Source organism: Montipora capricornis, chromosome 4 (genome assembly GCF_036669925.1).
Source record: "Montipora capricornis isolate CH-2021 chromosome 4, ASM3666992v2, whole genome shotgun sequence".
NCBI classification, from domain to species: Eukaryota; Metazoa; Cnidaria; class Anthozoa; order Scleractinia; family Acroporidae; genus Montipora; species Montipora capricornis.
In genome coordinates, this window is record NC_090886.1 from 7,435,220 (window position 1) to 7,457,719 (window position 22,500).

Here is a 22,500-nt window from a genome sequence, read left to right on the forward strand (position 1 = left end):
CAATCAATCAATCAATCAATCAATCAATCAATCAATCAGTCACTCAGTCAGTCAGTTAATTACTCATGTAATTTTTCAACCGACCTAAACTTAACCAATAGACTATCAACACGATTAAACAATACTATTTTTTCATTCAGCCATTCATTCACTTGCCCAGTCATTCAATCATGGAAACCCTTTTAAACCCTTTCACCCCTAAACTGGCCTAAACCGGTCATACTTTCTTAGTATTTTACTCTGTCTGACGCCAGTAGATTTTACTCGTCAATGAGGAACCCCTAGGAGTCAATGGGTTTTAATCACTCACCGTTAAAGTCCCATTAACCCTTTCACCCCTAAACTGGCCTTTATACTTAGTATCAATTAAATATTTTATTGTCTTCCGCCAGATGATTTCACTCGTCAACCCAGGGGAACCCCCAGGGGTCAATGGGCTAAGGATGTTTTTGGCAATTCTACTTGTAGGGAACAAGGTCATCTTAATTTCTTACTCTACCAGCAAGTTCACAGCCAGGTGCAGTAGCTAGCCAGTCCAAGTCCAGATACTAGCCAATGGCCAATTTGCAATCCCAGACATTTTCCGACAACCCTGGGTAATTATTCTGTCTTTGACTAGACACCAACTATAACAAATCATGATCACCATTCTTTTTCAACAAAGTTTTAGGAACAGTCATTCTGGCATGGAATCTGTTGCAATTACTTACCTGTCTGATTTCTTAATGTACTGTCCAGTGTCCATATCTACCACATGGACTCTCACCATCGGATGTGATATACAGAGATCTGGTTTAAGGTTATCAGCACGGTGAACAGTAACAGAGAGGATGTAGCCATCGTCACTTCTCTTCTTCACAGTTTCAGTGTCTTGCTCTGCATTAGGATCAGCTTCTGGATCTAGGAAGGTCCAAACCAAAACAATAAACATACATGCAATAATAAAATTATAATTTGCTGTGAGTTAGGAGAATGTAATTCTCTGGGTACCTTTTCCCTCCTGAAATGGACTCCGTCTAATGCCAGATGATTTTACTTGTTAATAGCTTAGGGACAAAATGTCCCTTGTAACACTTTTCCTCCTGAGAGCGAGACTTACATGTATAGACTTTACTCTGCCTAATGCCAGACGAAAAGGGTTAAAAGTTTTTGGTGGCACATGTCAATCCCCTGTGGGTTTCTTTCCTAGCTGTGTAATCAGAGTCTAATAATTAGACTCTGCAACAGTAGCTTGGATAAGCTAAAAATAATTATAATAACAACCAATGCAGTTCAGGTGGTGTTGATAACAAATTTGAGTTTGAAATAACAAAAAAAATATGGCAACAATTGAGTGACACAACTTTATTTGGAGCCCCAGATTTTAATAAGGATACTAGTGCTACAGTAGATGTGCAGTATTTGCCCAACTGGCCATACATTAATTTTCATCTCCTTACGGATGACACTGACAAGTAAATAATTATTATCGCTGCTGTTGTTGTTGTTTTGAATCGGGGTAGAAGGTAACGGCTACACCCTTAAATGGTAAGACTTGTCTAAGAGTTAGCCAGATCTGGAAATTTTGATTGTTTCTAGTTCATTTAAAATATGTTGTTGTTTTCTTAACAGATTTTGCTGCAGAGTGTAGCACCCGACTTTCAAAATACAAAGTTACATATCCTGGACGATTACCAGGACATGATTATTACCATGGAGTCTTCTTCTGGTTCTTCCTCCCCTTTTTTTGGGTGTAACGTGAGATGGTTGACCTGCCTGAAAAACAAGTACAGCATTTAATAACTGTTTTTACGGCAAAATTGCACTTTAAAGATTAAAAGGTCAGTGCTCATTGACATCAAAGACCAAAGAACCAGACAGACTGGAAATACTGGTAGTGACCTTCAGATTGGAGTACAATAATGACTAAAAGTACGAGTTTTCTGTACTAAGCACATGCATAATTTAAGTTTAAAGAACTACCAGGTAAACTTTTTGAAATGCGTCTGCTCAAACCGGGGAACTCATACTTGTAGTCATCCTTGCACTCCAATCTCAAGGTCGCTAATAATTTATGAGAAACAAGGTAACAGGTAATGGTAGCATTCCAGGGAGGAGGGTACAAATTAAAATGGAGCAAGACAAAATAACTCACATCATCTCCATTCACAGTTGCTTCATGCTCAAATCCAAGATTCTCTTGTGCAGCTTCTCCATCAAGACTTGGCTCAGGAGTTTTTGGCTTTTTTCTCCTCCTTGGTTTTTCTTGCGAACCATCAGGCGTGTCTTGACCGCTTTGAAAATAAATTAAAATTAATTTATTGCAAAGACAGTACATGTAGTTGTAGGCTGAGATAAACTACACTGTATAATACTCTGTGCATCAGAATCACTGCCATGTATAGACCAGTATCATACGGAATAAACTGGCAGCTGATTATCAACTCTTTTTATCTAAGAATAATTATACAAATTAGACTACCAGCCCTTATTTTGAAAGAAATTATACCAGGTAATTATTCTTTCAAAGAATAAAGAAAGGCTTATACGTAGCATCGAAACAAACAAACAAACAAACAAAAGAATATTTTACTATTAGGCCACCATGATTATGAAAGTGGAATACAAAGTTTAACAATGGTTTCTGCAATCAGCATTGGTATGGCATAATCAAGCTACATGTACTAAGGTGGTTGAAGTTTGGAGAGCAAGCACATGTAAGATGCAGAACAAGTTGTTGAAGGAGCAACCCAGATCTTGGGCCGTTGATATATTCCAAAATAGCAGGCTAAAAGATACACAGTAGTTGGCAGCTGTGATGACAGCCTCTTTTGCTAGAGCGATGGTCAGAGGCCCAAGGCTCAAGGAGAGTATCGTGCCAGCACAGATGAATGAGTGCTCAATGTATTTAGTACATAAATATTAAATTATAATTAAAGTTACCCAAAATAACCAGAAATACTTTAAGGAGGTAAGTCGGTGAAAGAAACGGGTGAAATTGTAAAAGACCTGTAGAGTCAGTACTGTACGTAGGACTCAAAAAACATTAACTCACGTTGTCAATGTTCTTGTCTTTTTGTGCTTTGTTCTTTTTGGAGTTTTCTGCTGATCTGTCTGCTCAGAGGTCAATTCAGCTGGCTCTGTTGAAGAATGCTGGAGAAGCTCCTTGTAGCTTTGTTTGTTTTCCTTCCCTTGCAACCGTGGGTCATCTTTAAATGAATTAATCGATAGATTTCATTATTTTTCCGGTTAAGAAAATATGAACACAATATATTTAGTACATTTATGCCAAAACGCCTATAATGATCATTATTATTATCATTATTATTATCATTATTATTATCATTATTATCATTATTAACCACGACTGTATTGATTGGGTTAGTTTTTTGATATTAAGAGCAAACTAAATTACTCAAGTACTTACAGGCCTGGATAAAATGGAATGAGACATTGAGCTGCAATCAAAGATCGTGGTACTAAGATTATTTGGATGTCACTATTATCAGACTTTCAGTTCAGTACTGATTTCTTACCAAATGGTTATTGAAACTCAAAAGTTTGAGTAAGATAATGGTCCCAGTTGTTTAAGAAGGTGGATATTGCTTTAAGATAATCCACTGGATAAAATGATATTTTAGAATAAAATAGATGTTAATGCTCATAAGTAAAAATACTGGGCAGAGCCTGGGAGGAGAGCACATAACTTTCCATCATGTGCGATTACCTTATTTGACTCTTTCATTCATCCTGCCATATTTTGAGCCTTCTCGGTTTGACATTACTAAAGCTCAACTTGTTCTGTTTTTCTGTTCGGCAATTTCTTTTCGAATTTCTGTTCGACAATCCCTCGCTCCACCGTTTTGCTTTCTGGCTCTCTTGTATATTTTTCTTTACGAGCTAATTGTAACCTTTTTAAGAGTTCTCTTTAATAAAACATGGGTGGGGAATTGCTGCCTGCGGCACCCCTTCAGCCCTGTGCTGAAGCTCCATTAAGGAGGAGGCATATTGTTACTTCGCTGGACTGGGTTCACTTGGCCCCAGGACATTATGCCAGCAACTATGCCAACCTCAACTGCAATACAGGCATGAGGCACTCCCTTGGCAACATGTACGTGCTGAGGCCCCTCATCCAGTGGTCCATACTGGCGATGGGTATTATCTGCGCCTTGCCAGTACATTCCCTGCCCCTCGTTTACGCCCAAGTTTTGTCTATTGTCTTTTACTGCACACCAAAGCATTAAACACAATAATAATATTGGTTTTGCTTTGACTTATCCACTGGATTAAGTGATTTATCCGCGATAGCACTCTCGGTATCCATTGTTTGAACAACTGGGGCCAGATTTTTATTTCCAGTTTTCACTTTAATTGAGAGGTCCTGTTCTTCACGGACATTCATGCCTGAAAAATTCTTAGGATATACATGTAAAGTTCCCGTTCATGTATGTCCAAAATAAAATTAATTATTTTCTTTTGTTGCTGGACATACATTTCATACCCCGGTATTTTACATTTACATGTAATAGACTTTCCACCACCCAAATGAACTCTATATGAATCTGGAATGGTAGTAACAAATGAATGTACCTTCTTTGTACAGGTTTGCTTGGAGTAGATTTTCTTCAGACTTGGTTGTGGCTTTGGCGATAGGTTTCCCTGATTTGATGGTCTCCAGCTGAAGAGGAGACAAAATCTTAAAATATATAGTATCAATGTTGAATTGATATATCAGCCAGAGCATAACTTATTTTATTTAAGTTTTGGCAAGCCAATTAACTATTTACAAAACAAGAGTATGCCCGGGCACACCTCCCAATTCTTGTGTCAGTGACACTTTAACAGATTTGTGACTTTTCCATAAGTAGATTTTAGGATAAAAATTATTATACATGTATTTACACTGTACATGTACAATGTAAATCACAATCTAAAGACAGATACTGTATCAGTCTACATTTCATGTAAAGTGTAAAGTAAAATGCATTTTATGGCACTTACATACAATTATGTATAACAAAGCCCACAATGAAACAAGGAATTATTAAAAATTTTCAATTATTAACAGACCTTTAACTGCCACATTTCTTTTAAAGGCGAAACTTGTCTTCCATTATTATCATAATGTTATAATTTGAAATAAAAGGAAAAAATGGTTTTCATAAAATTTGTTTGAATTAAAAAGAAATTTAATGTTAGAATTTGTTCTTACCACTTTCCACTTTTTTTATTTAACATTAAATCTCTTTTGTGACATTGATGCCCTATTGCTTTGACCCAGGGAATTAGACAGTGTAATGTGCTTTTCAATTGGCAGCACTCAGGAAATAAGAAAAATAATTTCAGACACAAATGCTTTCTTTGTAAAAAAATATTCAAACAGTACATTTGATCAAAAACATTACATATATTGCCGTGATTAAAAGTTAGACTCTCTCTCTCTGCACAAAAGGATACAAGATGAAAACTACATGTATATTGTAAATTTGTAATTCTAATAATAATAATATTATAATGTAACTATAAAATAAAGTTTTATTACATTTTATTTATTCATTTATTTTAAATGCAAAGTTAAATTTTACCACTGCATCACTGGTGTGAGTTCTTTTCTTTTTCTTCTTTTTTCTGGACTCCTGTAAACTGTGGAATAATTATTGTCATACACTGTACAGTCATGTAAAAATTACTTTAATTAAAAAAAGTAGCAGACGGACTCAATGCATAACTGTCATTCAACGATTATGATATCTTTAATTTTTTGGAGATGGCCAAGCTGTAGCAGTGTACATTCTTGTACAATCATGTAACTGATGGTGATGATGATTTTAAATAGGATTTATCTATCCCACATATCACAAAGTCTCATCATGGCGGTTTACAATAATTCTTTCTCTAGGGTGAGATCTGAGACATCAGGTTGTAAAAATGCCACTGGCAGCTGCCATCAGTCCATATTATTCACCCACCCCACTCATGCATATGTGAAAGGAGTACCAACCACAACACCGGGGATCTCCCCCCTCCCCTTTCACGAAGAGTGTGTTGGTTCTTTAATGTCTCAGAGTGTTGATTAACAGGAAAGGTTGTGAGACAGGGCCTATGGTTTATAGTCCTTATCCGAGAAGACTTGAAAGTCTAACCATTTGTGGGTGTAAGTACAAACTAAGGCAGCACTTTCTCCTCAGTTATTTTAACACCCAGAGTGTTGGTATGGCCGAAGTCAAACTTATAATCTTCTGCATGGCTCAACCAAGCCACTGGTGTGTGGTGGTACTTAACCACTGCAAAGAAGTGTCAAAAGTCATTATGCATAAAATAATAGGAAAGATAATTACTTTTACCCAATGTTTTCCTCATATTGTTTTCATTTTTTGCCTAAAACTTGCGACAATGCAAAAGTCATATATTTGTATGATCTGGAGATCTCTGTCTTCACCAATCTTATTAAGTGCATGTACATGGAGGTCTTTAAAGATCCTCAGAAATCATCTACAAGGATTATCACGGGGGTAACAGAGCATTAATTTACTACTCTCACTTGTCATCAGCAACAGCATCTTGAAGAAATGACTCAAATCTTGCCTGAGTCTGTTGACGAGCCCTTACTACTCTGGAGTTCTCTTTAGATAGCACTGATCAAGAAAAAACAATAACAAACAAATGGACAAGCTTAACAGACACTGATATGGTTATGATTTAGGATTTATGTACCTAAATGTTATCACAAAGTCCCAATGCAGTTAACAAAAAAATTATTCTTTCTCTAGGGGGAGATCAGATATCAGCTTGTTAAAGGCACCTTTGGCAGTCGCCATCAGTCCATATTTAATCTCACCCACCCAGCCCATGCTTGTACCACTCCGTCATTAGTAAACACTAAAAATGCTCCACAAACACTCTTTTTCTGCTACACAACTACATGTACAATGCCTCAGTTACACTCCACAGAACAGAAATCATGGTGCGTGTGCACCAGTGACAACACTGTTGACCACAACTGACTAATAAGCGATCTTGTAATCATTATGTTATTATTTCCTTAAATTACATTTAACTGCATTCAAAAAAGCAAGGAATTAACCCGTACAATTCTGTGTTTATTTTTTGTCTTCAGAGGCTCAAAATCATTTGTTTAATTAAAGTAAGTTTAATTTAACAGAATGCTCTCTTATGATACTACCACAGACAAAATTAACACCAACTGCACGTACTGTACAGAGTATAAGACTTAGTGTCTCTTATTCTGGCAAATTAAAAATTCTGAAATTCCTGAAGCACGGATAAAATTACTAATGAATGAGTTGATTACATATTTTGTATATCAAGGAAACCATCCCATAGACAGAAATTTCCCACTTACATTGATCCGTTGATCCAGACACATCAGCCTGATAAGTAAACCAAATAAGTAAATTTTATTGGTTAAGTAAAATTCTTGATGAAAACAAAGGCATGCAGGTAATAAAACTTTACTTGCAACAATCACTAACAAACATGAGCAATAATATTATTTTATCAAAACCTACACTATGGATATCATATTTCCAGCATTTTGATTGGCTTACTGGACACAGACTAATCAGTTCATAATTATATCTTCTGTACAAAATTAATATGGTCAAAGAATGCATCAGCAATAAAGCGAGTTGAAAGCATTTTTGCAGCTCTGAGAAAAAAATGGCAGACAAAAGACAAACAAAAACCAACATGGAAGAGTTGTTGATCCTGGGCTTTTTAAGAAAATACAATATTATTCTACTGGGCTTGCTGGATATAATAAATGATGATACCAACGAGGCATGTTACCTATCACTTTATATCCAGTGGCTCTCATAGAATAATTGTTAAATAGCTTTAGCCCAGCCTAAAAGCGGAGCTCCCGCCATGGGTTACATGGAATTACTGTAGCTACAAATCCTCGTTTTTTTCCTGTTGATTTAAATATGCTCCACGCCCTTCGTGCCTGGGCAATGAATTAACCAGAAAACTTGGCCTGTAACTTAAAGTATGGACCTCAAACTTGGTTTAATAGTAAGATGTGTACAGTATAACCAACCTGTGATTCTAAGTTTGATTTGGCTCTTCTGTGTTTCTTCTTTTTACCTGAGTCGGGTGCATCACCTGCCAGCATAAAATTTATTAAAAGGTGCTGAATATCATTCTCAGGCAAGCTTGCAGATTTACGTCTGCATGACTGGACTCTCCAAGTGAAGATTCATTTTTCATTTATGACTGGCATATATTAATAAAATTTAAATTATCTCTCAGATAGAACGTCCACTATGATTGGCCAGAATTGCACCAGCATCACAGTCAAGGTTTTTTTTTGGTTCTAATCTCGTTTGTGCCACCTGAATGGGTGCTATAAGAGATAATAATTATTGCTTAAATTGTCCAGATAAATATATTTCTCCATTGGCCATTGAATTTAGCAGGCTTTTGTTGTATAATTGATACCAACCTACATGTAGTACAACAGACAGACCAAATGTCAGTTTATTAAAATAATGTTTGTAATGAAAGATAATCAAAAGGTGGGTTTTTTTTTTTCACAAAAAGGGAAACTCTGCTTTGTCAAAGCTTTCTGCAAAGCTACACTAACCAGTGACACAAAAATAACAAGTCTCTACTTTCTCAAAATTTTTATCAGGCACCTTGTTTATCACCCAAAAATTTGCAGAGGGCCATTGTTTTTCGATTTCTCTTGGGATATCTTCATGTCCCAGGAGAAAAAATTATTGCAAACAATGATTATGCAAAATTTTGGGGAGATAAACAAGGTGTATTATGGGATTTGAGATTTAAGTAGAGAATAATTAACATTAGTATAAACACACAGGTGATTATACAAATAATTGTACAAAATCGCACGCTCTCATTGGCTCGCGGATTATCAGCCGATTTCGTCTCCGTGAATATTCACCGATAATCACTGAGCCTGAGGCGAATAATTGTTAAATAATTATTGGGCGAGGTTGAGAAAAATATCATGATTTGTCAGTGGTGAGCAGATCAATTATTTGCCAAAGCTGAAGCCTGAGGCAAATAATAATTGATGTGCGAGACGCGGGCAAAATTTAATCAGATATTTTGCGATAACCGAGTTCAATAATTGTTTTATCATTCAATTCTCAACAATTAAATCACTTTCTCAGTGCTCAGGAAAGTGATCTGCCATTTTCTCACAAGACCGTGGTTTAAATTGTTCATGAGTTATTTGTTAGTTATTTTCAGGACATGTGGTGGGCTCTCAGCCAATGAAAAGGAAAAAATACAGCAAATGATAATAATAATTACTTTAATTATTGCCTTAATGGTAATTCTAGAAATATCACGACCAACCGGCAGTTCCATCAGCATTAGACTGCGAGCAGTCTCTTTCTTTTCCTAACTTCTGCAGAGTGTAGCGCGTCGCGTAGCGCGCGATTGATCGAGCGAACGAGGAAGCCGCAGCCCGAGAGAAGCGCGGGTGCAGAGGGAAAGGAAAAAGAAAGAGGTCCTCCTTTTTCCTCCTCTCTCTCCAATCCCTCCTCGTTTGCTTTTGTAATTTGCATAATTTTGTCGGCGCTTTTGCTCGCGTGATCTGAGGAAAAAAGGAGGATTGCTCGCAGTCTACATCAGCATGGTTGTTTGAAAGCTTGGCACATCGATGAAGCACCTGCTCCTAAGAGCTGTGATGATATCGATGGGGGCTTTTAACCCTGCACATATTAATTTTGCATCTTATTTATCAGCATGCACTTTTGTTATTACCAAAATGGACTCTTGCTTTGGATCAACCTAATGAAGGCACTAGACAGGGATTTTAAAACGATGGGTTTTTTGATTGTAATAATTTTTTTTTAACTACTGTTAAATTATTTTCTCCAATCCAGAGAAGCATTTGAAACTCTGTCTGATTTTCAACATCTTTTGCATTTAATTGCTAATATCGATCACTCCGTAAATTAGCCACATCAATTATTACAATGATTATAATATGTAATAGTAATCAGATTTTTGAAATAAAGAACTAATTTGCACCAGTGGCTGACACTACAGTCATTTGAAACTAACAAAAGCAATACAGACTATAGTTGTCATCAGATATCATTCCTATATACATGTAGTTAGTCCACTATGATTTAAGTTACTTATCGGGGACTCTAAAGTTAAATGCATTGTATTTGTCAGTTTATAATACTCCCTTTCGGTAGCGCCCTCTACATGTATGCACAACCACATAAATGAACCACAACTTAATTTGTGCGCGTTTGCATTAATGAAGGCTTTCACAAAAATATTCAACGTTTATAACCTACCTGACGCCATGAAGCCTGAGCTTAATTTCTCCTAGTGTTTTCAGTTTTTTCCACAGCCCATCTCATCATCTCATAATGTCACAATATCAAAGGAAGACAGGAAACGGGCAAAGTTCAGCAGGCGCAGGTGAACAGATTCCTTTCCTTATATTATCCATATATAATCCGCGAGCTCATCTTACCAATAAAAACAAAGCTTTCTAAAGACAGGTAGTTGACATCATCAATTCCAAGTCAGTAGATAAAGACAATATTTTAAAACGGGCGTAACACGGCCAAATAATAAGGAAGCAAAGCTCAAACGACAACTTTCGCCGCTATTTCTCCAAAATGAGTTTTCCGTTGTGAACGACACTACACTTACTGTTACATGACAAGAAAGTACAAGTCATACAAAACTGCTTATCATCAGGCGTGAGGGCTCGTTTAACGACCATAGTTACCAGTTACCCGCGGTCGTTACCCGCAGTTACCCGCGTAGACAGCCGCGTAGACTCGCGTAGACAGCCGCGCATTCATTGACAATGGATGCTTGTGTAATCGTTCATGGTGGGTCAAGGACCATATCCAGTGAAGAAGAAAAAGAAACCTACCGGAAAGCAATTCAGATCGCCGCTAGGAAAGGATATGAAGTTCTCTTGGAGGTGTTATAATCTTTATATTCAACGTCATCATAATTTTTTGTTTTGTTTAGCAAAAATCTCAGCCGGGCTAAGATTGTTTACCGGTAGGGACAGCCCGGTTAGACAGGCCAGCGACTTCTAACCACCTTACTCCACTTTAGAGAAAAATGGCCCACGAAATAGTCGTCTTTTTATTCTTAATTAAATACAAAATTTATAAGATAGTAAACCTTTACTCCCAGGGGTTCCCCATTGACGAGTAAAATCGTCTGGCGTTAGACTGAGTAAAACACTAATTCTGGCCGGTTTAGGCCGGTTTAGTTGTAGAATGGTGAATTTTATTAGCTTGTTGTTGTTGTCTTTCTCCACACGACATATTCTAAATTTAACCCAACCTGCACTCAGGCTCACCTCATGTAATACTGGGCTGAAACTCATCCCAGCCGAACCCGGCAAACCCGTCTGACCGGGCTGGCCCAGCTCATGTAATCGGCCGCTAAGGGATTAGCAGGATTAAGGAGAACGAGAAGGAGAGGTCTTTTGTCCGATGGCTGTGCTAGTGAGGTCCAAAAGCTGATTTTCAGTGCGAAAATTCTTTTAAAACTGAAAGTGCAGGATGTATGGAAGGTGATCTCCGTGGGGCATATCAGTTCCCTTCTGTGGCTTGATCGGTTGTGGGACAAATGACTGCCAATTTTGTCACAACTTGTGTGACCTGTTGGAGATGAATATGGATCATGAAGCACAACGGAATGCGATCCTGAATTATCTGAAAGAATCTGTTTATGTTCCTCCATGAAAAATCTGTCATTGAAAAACATGTTTTTGTAATTATTTTGGGAAATTACATCCACTGGAAACTTGCCAAAAATCAGAGTTCCAGACAAGATTTGAACCCATGACCCTTCGTAATCTTGTCACATGCTCTAGCCGCCCACTGAGCTACTATGAAAACCACTGATCTGTGGAATGGGCCTGAATCACTGAGTCACTATCCCACCCACTTTCGCTTGTTAAATAGTTCAAATTATTGAGAGGTGTTACGCTACTTTTTAGGCCAGGGAACAAAACTTACAAATGAAGTAACAGCGAGTCCATAGTTGCACTTGCAACTTGCACTTTGCTGGACAGGAACAATTTTATCCATTTCCCTCCGAGACTCATGATTTTGAAAATGTATCTTTCCATTGTTGTGGTTGTTCTGATACACCTTGACAGCAAAAGGTGGCTACTGATCAACATGGGAAAGGAATTTCATCAAAATGTTTAAACGAAGTGGGCGGCCCATTCCACAAATTGGTGGTTTTCATAGTACTGGAGACTAGGAGCGAGCAAGCCTTAGGGTGAAATGTGGGTCTTTGACTAGAACTGCATCACACAGTTACTCTAAAGCATATCTGAGATGCGCCAATCAACCACCAAATGTGAGAATGATATATGTTGTGAAATTGCAGCCATTAGAAACTCAGAAAAAATCAGAGTTTCAAATGAGATTTCACCATTGCGCTCACCATGTTGTCTCTAGTTAAGTTCAGTGGAGAGCATCCTACCATTCACTCGATTATTCTTTACTCTTTCTGCCACAAATGCCGAAACCCTTTTGGACAGATACATGTAGAGAGGATATATTCTCTTGGTAATTCATAACTTGATACACAGGGTAGAAGTGCTGTGGATGCTGTGGAAGCAGCTGTGAGGTACATGGAAGACAACCCAATTTTTAATGCTGGCCATGGCTGTGCACTCACAGAGGAAAACACTGCAGAGCTTGATGCCTTTATCATGGATGGCAAAAGCTTAGAAACTGGTTAGAAAAGCTAAATTTGATTTGAAAATGATATTCAAGAGCTACCAACACCAAACAGGGCCAATTTCATTGATGTCTAATTAGCAAAACCTCCACATCCAAACTTGTGTTGGCAAAGTTGTTCAAAGTTGTTGAAAAACCCTAAAGGTGTCACAAATGGTACACCTTGATTTGAATAGCTTGTGTACATGTACAGTTGGCAAGCGTTCCTGTACCAAAACAAATCCTAAACCCTGTAACAGAAGCAGATTTTTATATTTAAACATATAAGAAATCAAATGCTGGTGTAAAGAAAAGAAAGGTAGTTTGTTTTAATTAACTTATATCTGCTATTATGATAAATTCAAGTCACAAGCTCTGTGAGGGACACCCGTTTTCCATTTTGTAGACTAAAATTCTATGTCATGATTGGTAATAATTTGCTGAATTTTCAGATCCAGTATTTTGTTCTGGTAAATTTGTCAGTGTGATGATAATGATGGTGTTCAAACTTTATTTAAGTGTCAACTTAATAGCACTGAGGCACTAGTTTTGGTCTGTACAGAAATCAGATCAGATCAAACTGTCAGCTAATTTCAAATCGTGGGTTGGTTTTTGAGGACAGGGAAAAACCGGAGTATCCAGCGAAAAACCTCTCAGAGTAGAGTGGAAAACCTTCAATTTCCTACATGTGGCGCCAAGTTTGGTAATTGAACTCCAGGCCACATTGGTCGGAGGTGATTGCTCTCACCATGGAACCAACGCTGCTGCCTCTAGATAGCAGAGCTCAACACGCCGAAGGCGTTCACGTAGAACACTATAATTTGTTAAGATAACATGGTGACCCAGCTGTGCGAGAAAATTTGGCCTTGGTCACTGTAAGACCATACAACTGTACGTATTTGACCATATTGTGGGCTCAAGTTTTAGAGCTCATCGAGGTCTGCTGTTTTGTTTTTTTTTTGTAAGTTGACCGCTGACCAGGTACTTGGTTTCAATTGGATCACGGGCTCAAGCCAGGTTAACTTATTACATAAGAATAAATAACCCGGGAGCTCTGCTTTTAGGCTTGGCTAAATTTCTATATTAGCTTTCAAGGACTCTTGAGGACATTTATGGTATCAAAAATCTAAATTTATTATTTTCAATTGATATGCAACTTCTAGGTGCAGTGGGCTGTGTGGAGTACGTAGCCAATCCCGTGTCCTTAGCAAGACATGTCATGGAGGACACACCACACTGCTTGCTTGTTGGGGAAGGAGCGCTCAAGTTTGCAAAGAAAATAGGATTTCCTGTGCTTGAAAACCCACTAGAGCTTGCTACTGAAGAATCATATGAACGTTCTAAGGGAGAGAATTACTTGGGAAATGTTGGGCTTTTGAATAGTGCTACAGGACTGGATACTGTAGGAGCAGTGGCGTTGGATTTAACTGGAAGGCTTGCAAGTGCAACGTCTACAGGCATGTTTCTTTATAAAAAATCATTTTGCTTTAATGCATGCATTTTAATTTTCCCACAGCATTAGTTAATTAATTTATGTGTAATACTATGTAGGTATTGAATGTTTTTGCAGTGAAGAGAAGATAAGAATTAACTCCAACACGTGAGGGTTCCTTGTGGTAAAAGACTTGTATTAGAAAAAAAACAGTGAACAAAGCTCTTAATAATTTGGTAAAACTTTTTTAATATCTTCCATTTGGTTGCTTGGGTTATATTAAGGGTATCGCGCAAAACCCTGACCTGATGACGTGTGATGAAATGCAGATATTTTAACTTATAATAAACTGTGTGAATTAAATTTGTTTTACTAAGACAAACTTTGAATTTTATGCAAACCCTACCACTATTTTAACAAATCTGATTGAGTAATGTACCATGTCCCAGTCCCTTGGGACCTTGTTAAAAGGATGGTCAATAATACTGTAAGTTTCAAAACTATGAATGAGTGCATGACCCTTGAGCTACTTTTCAGGTGGTCTTCCTAAAAAGATGCTTGGTAGAGTGGGTGATAGCCCATTGGTGGGTTGTGGAGGATATGCCAACAACATTGCCGCGGCTTCCACAACAGGACACGGAGAATCAATCATGAAAACAGTCCTGGCTTGGAATGTGGTTCGCAACATTGAAGATGGCTTAAGTCCAATGGAGTCTTGTGCAAAGTCTGTCAATCAAATGGTTTCAGCTGTTCAGGGTGTCGGGGGAGTGATTGCACTGAATAGGAATGGAGAGTTTGGGCAAGGTTTTTCAACGGAACATATGGTTTGGGCATGTGTCAGAGCTGGCGTCGTAAGATTTGGAGTAGAACATGATGAAGAACAATCAGTTCCTTTTTAGTTTGTTAACAGGTTTTATATTTATTATCCTTCTGATCTTTCTTACACGGGTATGGAATACTTGTAGACTAGGCAATCTTTGTTGACATTGTAAGGGTTGTTTACATTTGTCACATAAATATCCAAATTAGCTTCTAGGAAGCATCCTGCCTTGCCCATTTCCAATTAAGCTTCTAGACAAGAAAGACCACAGTGACTTTTACAAGGGATTTTTAATGTGTTGAAAGCTGGAAATTACTTGTAGTGAGGAGTGTGTGCAGATGATTCCAGGGTAGCCATAGTGACCTTACACTTTAAGGTACAAAGAAGTGTCATGCAAATTAATAGGGCTTATGAAAATTAACAGATGACAGGATTTTTTTACTTAGAATATTTCATATAAAATAATAATAATCTTAGGACATTTTAAATAATAATAATTTTGGCAGTATTTATTTCCAAAGTAGGATATACAAAATAGTTTTAATATTTTGCTGAAGCAATTTCTTGGAAACACTGTAAAATTTTGAACAATTTCCATTTACTGTGATACTGATGCAAGATTTGAAAATTGAGAGAGATGTTGTTGGGTTACCATCTTGCAAGAGAAGGTTTTGATTATTTATTGAGATCGTCAGTTTTAAGCCTCTGGTAAATGAGTTAAATGATAGATTTGTGAGCTAAAATTAATTGCAGAATACTCTGGCCTCAACATATATAAGAATAACCTCTATTACATGTATCATTATTCTGACTCATTCTTCAGAGAGTTCCACTGAGGGAAAACAATACAGGTCAGGTGTTGTGGGGTATTCTGCAATTGCTCCGATTTTTCGGTTATGACACAGGCATACTAGGAAGAAATTCAGACAGTGCCTAAGTTGAACCTGTTATATTCTGATAACTAGTTCATTTACTCTACAGAGGAGATTCTTGGAGCTTAGGCCATTTTAGAGTTGTGTAACAAAATGTCTGGTATACTGCTACAGTTTAGGACTGAAGTGTCAAGGCTTGGTTGTCCATTCTCAGCATTGTGCAGATTTAGATGAGCAGGATATCACAACAGAAAAATTCATCATTTATAAGGTTATCAGTGACAATAAAATTATTCTACAGCTGTTTAAGCTCTCCAATAAGAGTAGCCTTAATTTTATATTTTGATGTATCAAAGGCCATTATTTTCTCACAACACATGCATGAGTTTCAATCAAACAATGTTTGTGGCAATAAATTTGATATATCTCTTTTTAATGTGGAAAATAAACCTCTGCATCATACAGTAATAAATTATTATTGTTCAGGTTATTTAAAACAAGACAACTTGGTGCTCCTGAAGAACCAAAAAAGAGAGCATCCCTTGGAACGAGCCTTTGGGAAATGAAACTCTGCAGTCCTTAGGTTCTTAGAGTTTCTTCATTTTATTATAATAATATTATAATAAGCTGCTGTTGAGAAAACAGTGGCTCCGTTGGTTGAGCACAGGACTGTAATGTGGCAGGTTGCAGTTTCGTACTACGGCCAGACCACGTCTTCTCACATAGAGACTATAAGCTATGTCTCATTAATATCTTCCACTCCGTAACAACGCAGGGGTGGATCCAGGATTTTTCTCAGGAGGGGGTACACCACTAAGGAATGGGGATGACTGACTGGTGATGTTTTTTAGTTCTTCCAGAATACCAGTTTTATTAGAAAGCCGCAGGTCAGGGGCCGCATGTCATCTCAGGGGGAAGGGGGGAGGTGGGTGAGTGCGCACCCCCTGCACCCTCCTCCTTCCCCGGTGAGTTCCCTGTAGGATGTTAGAGAACCCACACAGTATTCGAGAAGAGGAGGGGATTGAGTTCCCGATGTTGTGGCTGTCCTTTGTGAGTGTATGGCCAGGGTGGGTGGGTATAGCAGTATAACTGCTGAAACTTCAAATTCTCAAACAAAATAACAAAAATACCAACAAGAATGCGAAGAAGAGGAACAAAAAGGCAAAATAACCGGTCGGTGTGAAACGCAGACTGCAGACCTGGGATAAAGTGCAAACTTGGGAGAAAAAATATAACATACGCAATATGAATTTACAGCCGGGAGAGTATGTTTAGACCTGTTTATTCCTAGCTACTGTAAAAGGCAATTACGATTCTTTCCTTTATGTCTCAAAGCGATAACAATTCTGAAACTACATGGAAGTCATTGAAGCTGAAGGCCAGGCCGAAGTCACGCAACGCTTCTCGTCGCCACGTATTGCGATGAAGGCCATTTTCTGCACTAAAACTTCGATGTGAAAAATCAGAAGAGAGCAACAAATATCTGAAGTACAGAAATCTCCAACTTTAAATGGCCTTAACACGTGGCGACGAGTAGCGTTGCGTGACCTCCGCAAGCATTGGCGCCGGCATATAGGCGCCATTGTCCACAGCGGCCTTTTAAATCTCTGCAGATGTATTATTTCCCTTGGTTTGATAAATGCATCTCTGGAGGAAATCTTCTATGAAGAAATAAAATAAACGAAAAAGGTCTTTTGTGTGATACCGTGTAAGACCGAAAAAATCTCCTTGGTGACTCACTTCCGGTGTTAAAGACGTTATTACTTCCCGATTATTGGCGGGAAACTGGGAAGGAATATGCATCTTTCGCCAAGTTGTTCAAAATGCCCTTTAGAAAAACTTCTTGGGTGCCATTGAAGTGAAACCACAGATTTATTTATTCGAGATAGACGTAAGACTTTTATGGAGTCCCGTACAAATCTTCAACCGTGCATCATTGTTCATGGCGGGGCTTGGGCAATACCGGACGCGCTGAAAGAGCGATCGATAGAAGGAGTCAAGGAAGCTGCTAAGAAAGGTTACGAGTGCTTAAAAATGGTATGAAGTATTAAGTTAGAAAAAATGACCGATTCCTATTTTAAGCAATGTCGTAATGTGGAAAAAGGTTAGATCCGTAATTTTGCAGTGTTGCGAACTTGTGCGTCTATTCTCGGTTTTCACATGACGTCACGGCCGCCATGTTGGAGCCCCTAAAACGGCGGCCATATTGGAGCCCCGACCAAATCCTTCGGGAATTATGCAAACGTTTTCTTTTGTTTTCGTTGAAAAACATGGCTGTGATCACGTGAGTGGAAACCAACAATACAGGACCTTAATTGGCAACATTTGTCAAGAAGACGATCCAGAGACCTAATGTACTAAGAGTGATACACCCCCTCCATCTTCATACGTGCCAACTCTCCCGGATTATCCGGGAGTCTCCCGGATACGGAACGAATCTCCCGGTCTCCCGTACGGGTCATTAAATCTCCCGGATAAAAACGACTCTGAACCTTTCACAGACGTTTCTCCATTCTAGACTCAAATTGCATCCCCACAGTTTAAAAAAATCGATTTTTTCTAACTCATTTCATTGTTAATGCATTTTCTTCATCTCTGAGTTTCAAACACACGTTAATAGATCGTTTTCACTGTCACGCAATAAAAAAATAAATCGAAAACCATCCAGTGGAAAAAGTCAAGAAATTATTCGTGATGTTGTAGTAGATAAATTACGAAGACACTTCTCCAAGTTTTAGGCCTGTGCGTTTCCCCTAACTTCAGATATTCGTCGAAATGTTTCGCAGAAATTTACAGAGCCCAGTATGAAAACGCCATGTTGGTACACATCTGTGGTGCACCAATATGGTGGCCGGAAAATAGTGTCAACATCTGTTACTTACTTTGGCTATCTAGGCGAGTGATCATCAGTACTGAACAGACAGCTATTTACCTAAGCACTTTTCCTAATGCTTTAAATTCTAAAAAGGCTCAAAACCATGAGATAAATATATATTTCTCAATAAACTTGATCGTCGCCTCGAGTCACGCACCGCTATAACTCAGAAATTCAAAATGCTCTGGTTTCCAAACGAAGCACGCTATTGAGCTTTAAAATTGCAAATGGATACAAATTTACTGCCTCTTATGCCTGATGAGGATAAAAACTTTCGTGGCTCTTTAGTTTTGGATTTTAGAAAATGATGACGTCACGTGAAAACGATCTATAGAACTAAACAAAATGGTTTCTTTAGCTATCATAGCCATATAACCGATTCTTTGATTGGATCTCCGATTAACCAATAAAAATTATTGACATAAGTACCCTGTTTTCCCGCAAATGGCGGCAGAATATTCTTGTATTCTGAAGGAGCTGCTGGGGGACGGGTGGGTGCGTTTTTGGGGGGAGATGAGGGGTGAGGAGTGGGTAGTTTGATCAAGGGGGAGGGGTTGGGAGACCGGATGGAAAAATCTCCAGATTTTAGATCTCCATAGGTTGGCATCTCTGCATCTTGTGTCTTTTTTTTTAGTTTTGATAAACATTAAAACTCCGTGAGTAACAACTTAAACTGGTTCTTACATAAGTGGTAATAAACAGAAATTTAGGCCATCTAGGTTCTAATTTTCTGAAGAAAAATATAATGTTGTAGATAGCAGAATTTACAAATGTCGCATTTCTGATTGGCTAATGACAAATGCATATAATTAGGTTATAGAGTGCAAAAAGAGGCTACAGAGTGCAATACGGAAGTTGTTATGGAAACAAAGCGATGGAGTTATTTTGTTGAGTATATAATGAAAATTATAACAAAATTGGAATGAACTTGATCGTGCGATTTTGAAAACTTTCTCTCATGCCCATAATGCACCTATCAATGTAAATCCTGCGGGGAAGGGGGGAAGGGGGGGGGGGGGGGCAAGGAGCTGGGATTTAACGATTCTTAAACTAACGTCAATCAAAAGTATCAAAAAAAGCTCCACCCTGGGGCAAAGTATCTAAACAAACTATACTATAATACTATGTAAAACAAATAAAAGAACCAGGATCAGTGACCCGTGAAATACTCTAACGTAGTGGTGGAATTTGATTTCAATCGGATGAGAACTTCAGGCTGGATAAAAACTTTCTCGAAATAGACAATACCTGCTTAGATGAAGGTTATAAGAATCGCATTATGGCAACAAAGACAAATAGAAACTTCATACCTTTCTCCAATGGTCTGGGTTCGGGTCCTAGCCGGGGACATTGTGCACTTTACTCCCACGGTGCCTCTCTCCACCCAGGTGTATAAATGGGTACCGGCGAATTTAACGCTGGGGGTAACCCTGCGATGGACTGCATCCCATCCAGGGGGGAGCAGAAATGCTCCTAATCGCTTCATGCTACAGAAACCGGAGATAAGCGCCGGCCTGATGGGCCTTCTAGGCTCGTAAGCAGATTTTACCTTACCCTCTTGTGGCATTTAAGTTCGGCTATAAAATACTTTACTTCATGAATAGAGCAATACTTAATTATGTATGCATTGGTTCTATATTATATTAGGTTGGGGTAGCTGGATTTGAGGATCATACGTGTGATCATTGTTTAGTATTGATCATTATGATCATCCGGGTCTTTCCTGGACTTTCTGCCTCACCTAGCGTGCAATTCCTTGGCCCGCTGCAGTAGTAGCACAGGTGTCTCTTCCAAAGACGGCAAGTGTGTCTAGGGATTAGTCAGCGCATCCCCTCCCCTCATTGTGACTTTTCTTTTAAACTGAAGAAGTGAATTTTCGATTCAGTGACTCGACTTTTTTGCAACTGCTTGTAGCATGCAAGAACTTAGGCCTTTTGCAGTAGCAGGACAATTGTCATTTCCAAAGATGGCAAGTGTGTCTAGGGATTAAAATTGTGAGTACAGGTAATAAATAATAGGGCTGTTTACTGGTAGGGTGGCTCTGCTGTAGATGCAGTGGAAGCGGCTGTACGTATCCTAGAAGATGACTCAACTTTTGATGCTGGACATGGCTCGGTTCTTACTGAAGAATTGACAGTTGAAGTTGATGCAATGATCATGGATGGAAGTAAATCAGAATCAGGTACAAACATACCTCCATCCCTTTTGTTTTAAGCTTTAATAGCCATCATGTTGTGAACAGTGCAAGGAAGTTCTCTGGGTTTCCATGGTAATTATTAAATCAAACAGCTCTTACTTGATGCACTGTAAGTCTGACAATACAATTATTGCCTGGAATTACAGGCTTTTCACATTTATTGGTTTTAAAATGAGCAAATCTTTAGCTTCCGAAATGGTTTTTGTAACAAGTCCGTGGTCATCTAGGCTCGATTACCAGCCGCTGTTTCAGGAAATGAGCCAGCGCTCACTCCCGAAATCTCGGCCGTCTCTTCTCGGGGAGGATACCCGAATTCGAGTGAGCAGCAGAAATCGAGCCTAACGGTCATCTTATTTTAGGATACAAGGATTCCTCTTTATACCGGTAATATAGCTTGGTGCTAATAAAGTGCTGTAAATTATCTTTTTCATTAAGTTTAGTCCTTGAGCACTTTTTGGAACAATGCATATTAACTGTTCACCATTATTTCTCTCCTGGTCTCTCGTTTTCTTTCTTCACCTACAATCAGCACTTTAAGTACGGTAGTTCATTCTACCAGTGGGGGCCTTAACCATTTTCACCATTAACCCTTTAACTCCCAGTGGCCACTTGTAGATTATACTTTGTCTAATGGCAGGCAATTTTCCTCGTCAATGTGGGGCCCCTTGAGACTTAAAGGGAGAATACACTGAAATGTAAAGACCCATCCTTTGTTAATTAAAATAAAATGTTCTTGTTCTTTTGGATATTCTTCTTCATGCCGTTTAAAGGGAACCTCTGCTCTTACTACAGAAGAAGTTTAAATCGGATGAAAATTATGTTTACAAATAAATGTGTTCAAAATTTGTTTTTAAAACTGTTTATATCAAGAAAAGTGAATTTTAAAATTGCTAAAATTTTCATTTTCAAATTTCATGGGTGCAGCCATCTTGAATGGTTGTGACGTATGGTTGCCCTATTGTTGACACAAAGAGTTTTTGTGTAATAACAATAGGGCAACCGTAACACGTCACAATTATTCAAGATGGCGGCGCCCACGAAATTTGAAAGCAAAAATACAATTAGGCGAAAATTCTAAAGCTTATTTTCTTTGAAGTACTTTAGACTGACTGTAATGATTATTTCCTGTTATTTTAATGAAGTTATTTCTTTGTTGAAGTGGAGGTTCCCTTTAAAGGACTTATTATTTTACTTTACTCAAAGCCAGTGGAGTTTTTGATGAAACAGTTTAAGGTCTAATTCTTTCCAGGTGCAGTAGCATCAGCTACTGGTATTGCTAATCCAGTGTCCCTAGCACGTCATGTTATGCAAGACAGTCCCCACTCTCTACTTGTTGGAATCGGTGCCACAAAATTTGCCAAGAAAATAGGTTTTCCAATTTTGGCTGATCCTCTTGAGCTCATAAGTGAAGAGTCACGCTTACAACTGAAAGGTATCAAGAATTTCAATAGCGCTGTACACACTAGTTTTAATACCAATGGAAGATGTACCTCGGCTGATGAAAGTAACCTGGGCCATGACACAGTTGGAGCAGTAGCTATGGATTCTTTAGGGCATCTGGCATGTGCAACATCGACAGGTGAGCAATGCATTGCAAAGGCCACCCAGG

The 22,500-nt window shown here is 38.4% G+C and overlaps 2 protein-coding genes across 3 annotated transcripts in view; one reads left to right on the top strand and one right to left on the bottom strand.

Moving 5' to 3' along the window:
• The window catches only part of LOC138045391 (jouberin-like), a 35,430-nt gene extending 24,779 nt beyond the window's left edge, over positions 1-10,651 (bottom strand). Inside the window, exons 1-10 of one of the 2 annotated variants that reach the window (XM_068891877.1) lie at positions 10,284-10,651; positions 8,039-8,103; positions 7,343-7,370; positions 6,521-6,614; positions 5,565-5,622; positions 4,570-4,657; positions 3,035-3,188; positions 2,135-2,273; positions 1,692-1,755; positions 711-900 (exon numbers count right to left, since the gene is read on the bottom strand). In XM_068891877.1, coding sequence (XP_068747978.1) covers positions 711-900; positions 1,692-1,755; positions 2,135-2,273; positions 3,035-3,188; positions 4,570-4,657; positions 5,565-5,622; positions 6,521-6,614; positions 7,343-7,370; positions 8,039-8,103; positions 10,284-10,293 — 890 coding nt within the window. In that variant the 5' untranslated portion in view covers positions 10,294-10,651. Of the gene's footprint in view, positions 1-710; positions 901-1,691; positions 1,756-2,134; positions 2,274-3,034; positions 3,189-3,406; positions 3,438-4,569; positions 4,658-5,564; positions 5,623-6,520; positions 6,615-7,342; positions 7,371-8,038; positions 8,104-10,283 lie in introns of those variants that run through there. The other variant, XM_068891878.1, reaches the window with a different exon arrangement.
• Positions 10,652-10,771: 120 nt separating this feature from the next.
• The window catches only part of LOC138046031 (uncharacterized), a 15,916-nt gene continuing 4,187 nt past the window's right edge, over positions 10,772-22,500 (top strand). The window contains exons 1-8 of the mRNA XM_068892716.1: positions 10,772-10,927; positions 12,566-12,713; positions 13,859-14,152; positions 14,665-15,025; positions 17,155-17,233; positions 17,677-17,856; positions 20,729-20,876; positions 22,141-22,470. Of these exons, the coding sequence (XP_068748817.1) occupies positions 10,808-10,927; positions 12,566-12,713; positions 13,859-14,152; positions 14,665-15,025; positions 17,155-17,233; positions 17,677-17,856; positions 20,729-20,876; positions 22,141-22,470 (1,660 nt within the window). The 5' untranslated portion in view covers positions 10,772-10,807. The remainder of the gene's footprint in view (positions 10,928-12,565; positions 12,714-13,858; positions 14,153-14,664; positions 15,026-17,154; positions 17,234-17,676; positions 17,857-20,728; positions 20,877-22,140; positions 22,471-22,500) is intronic.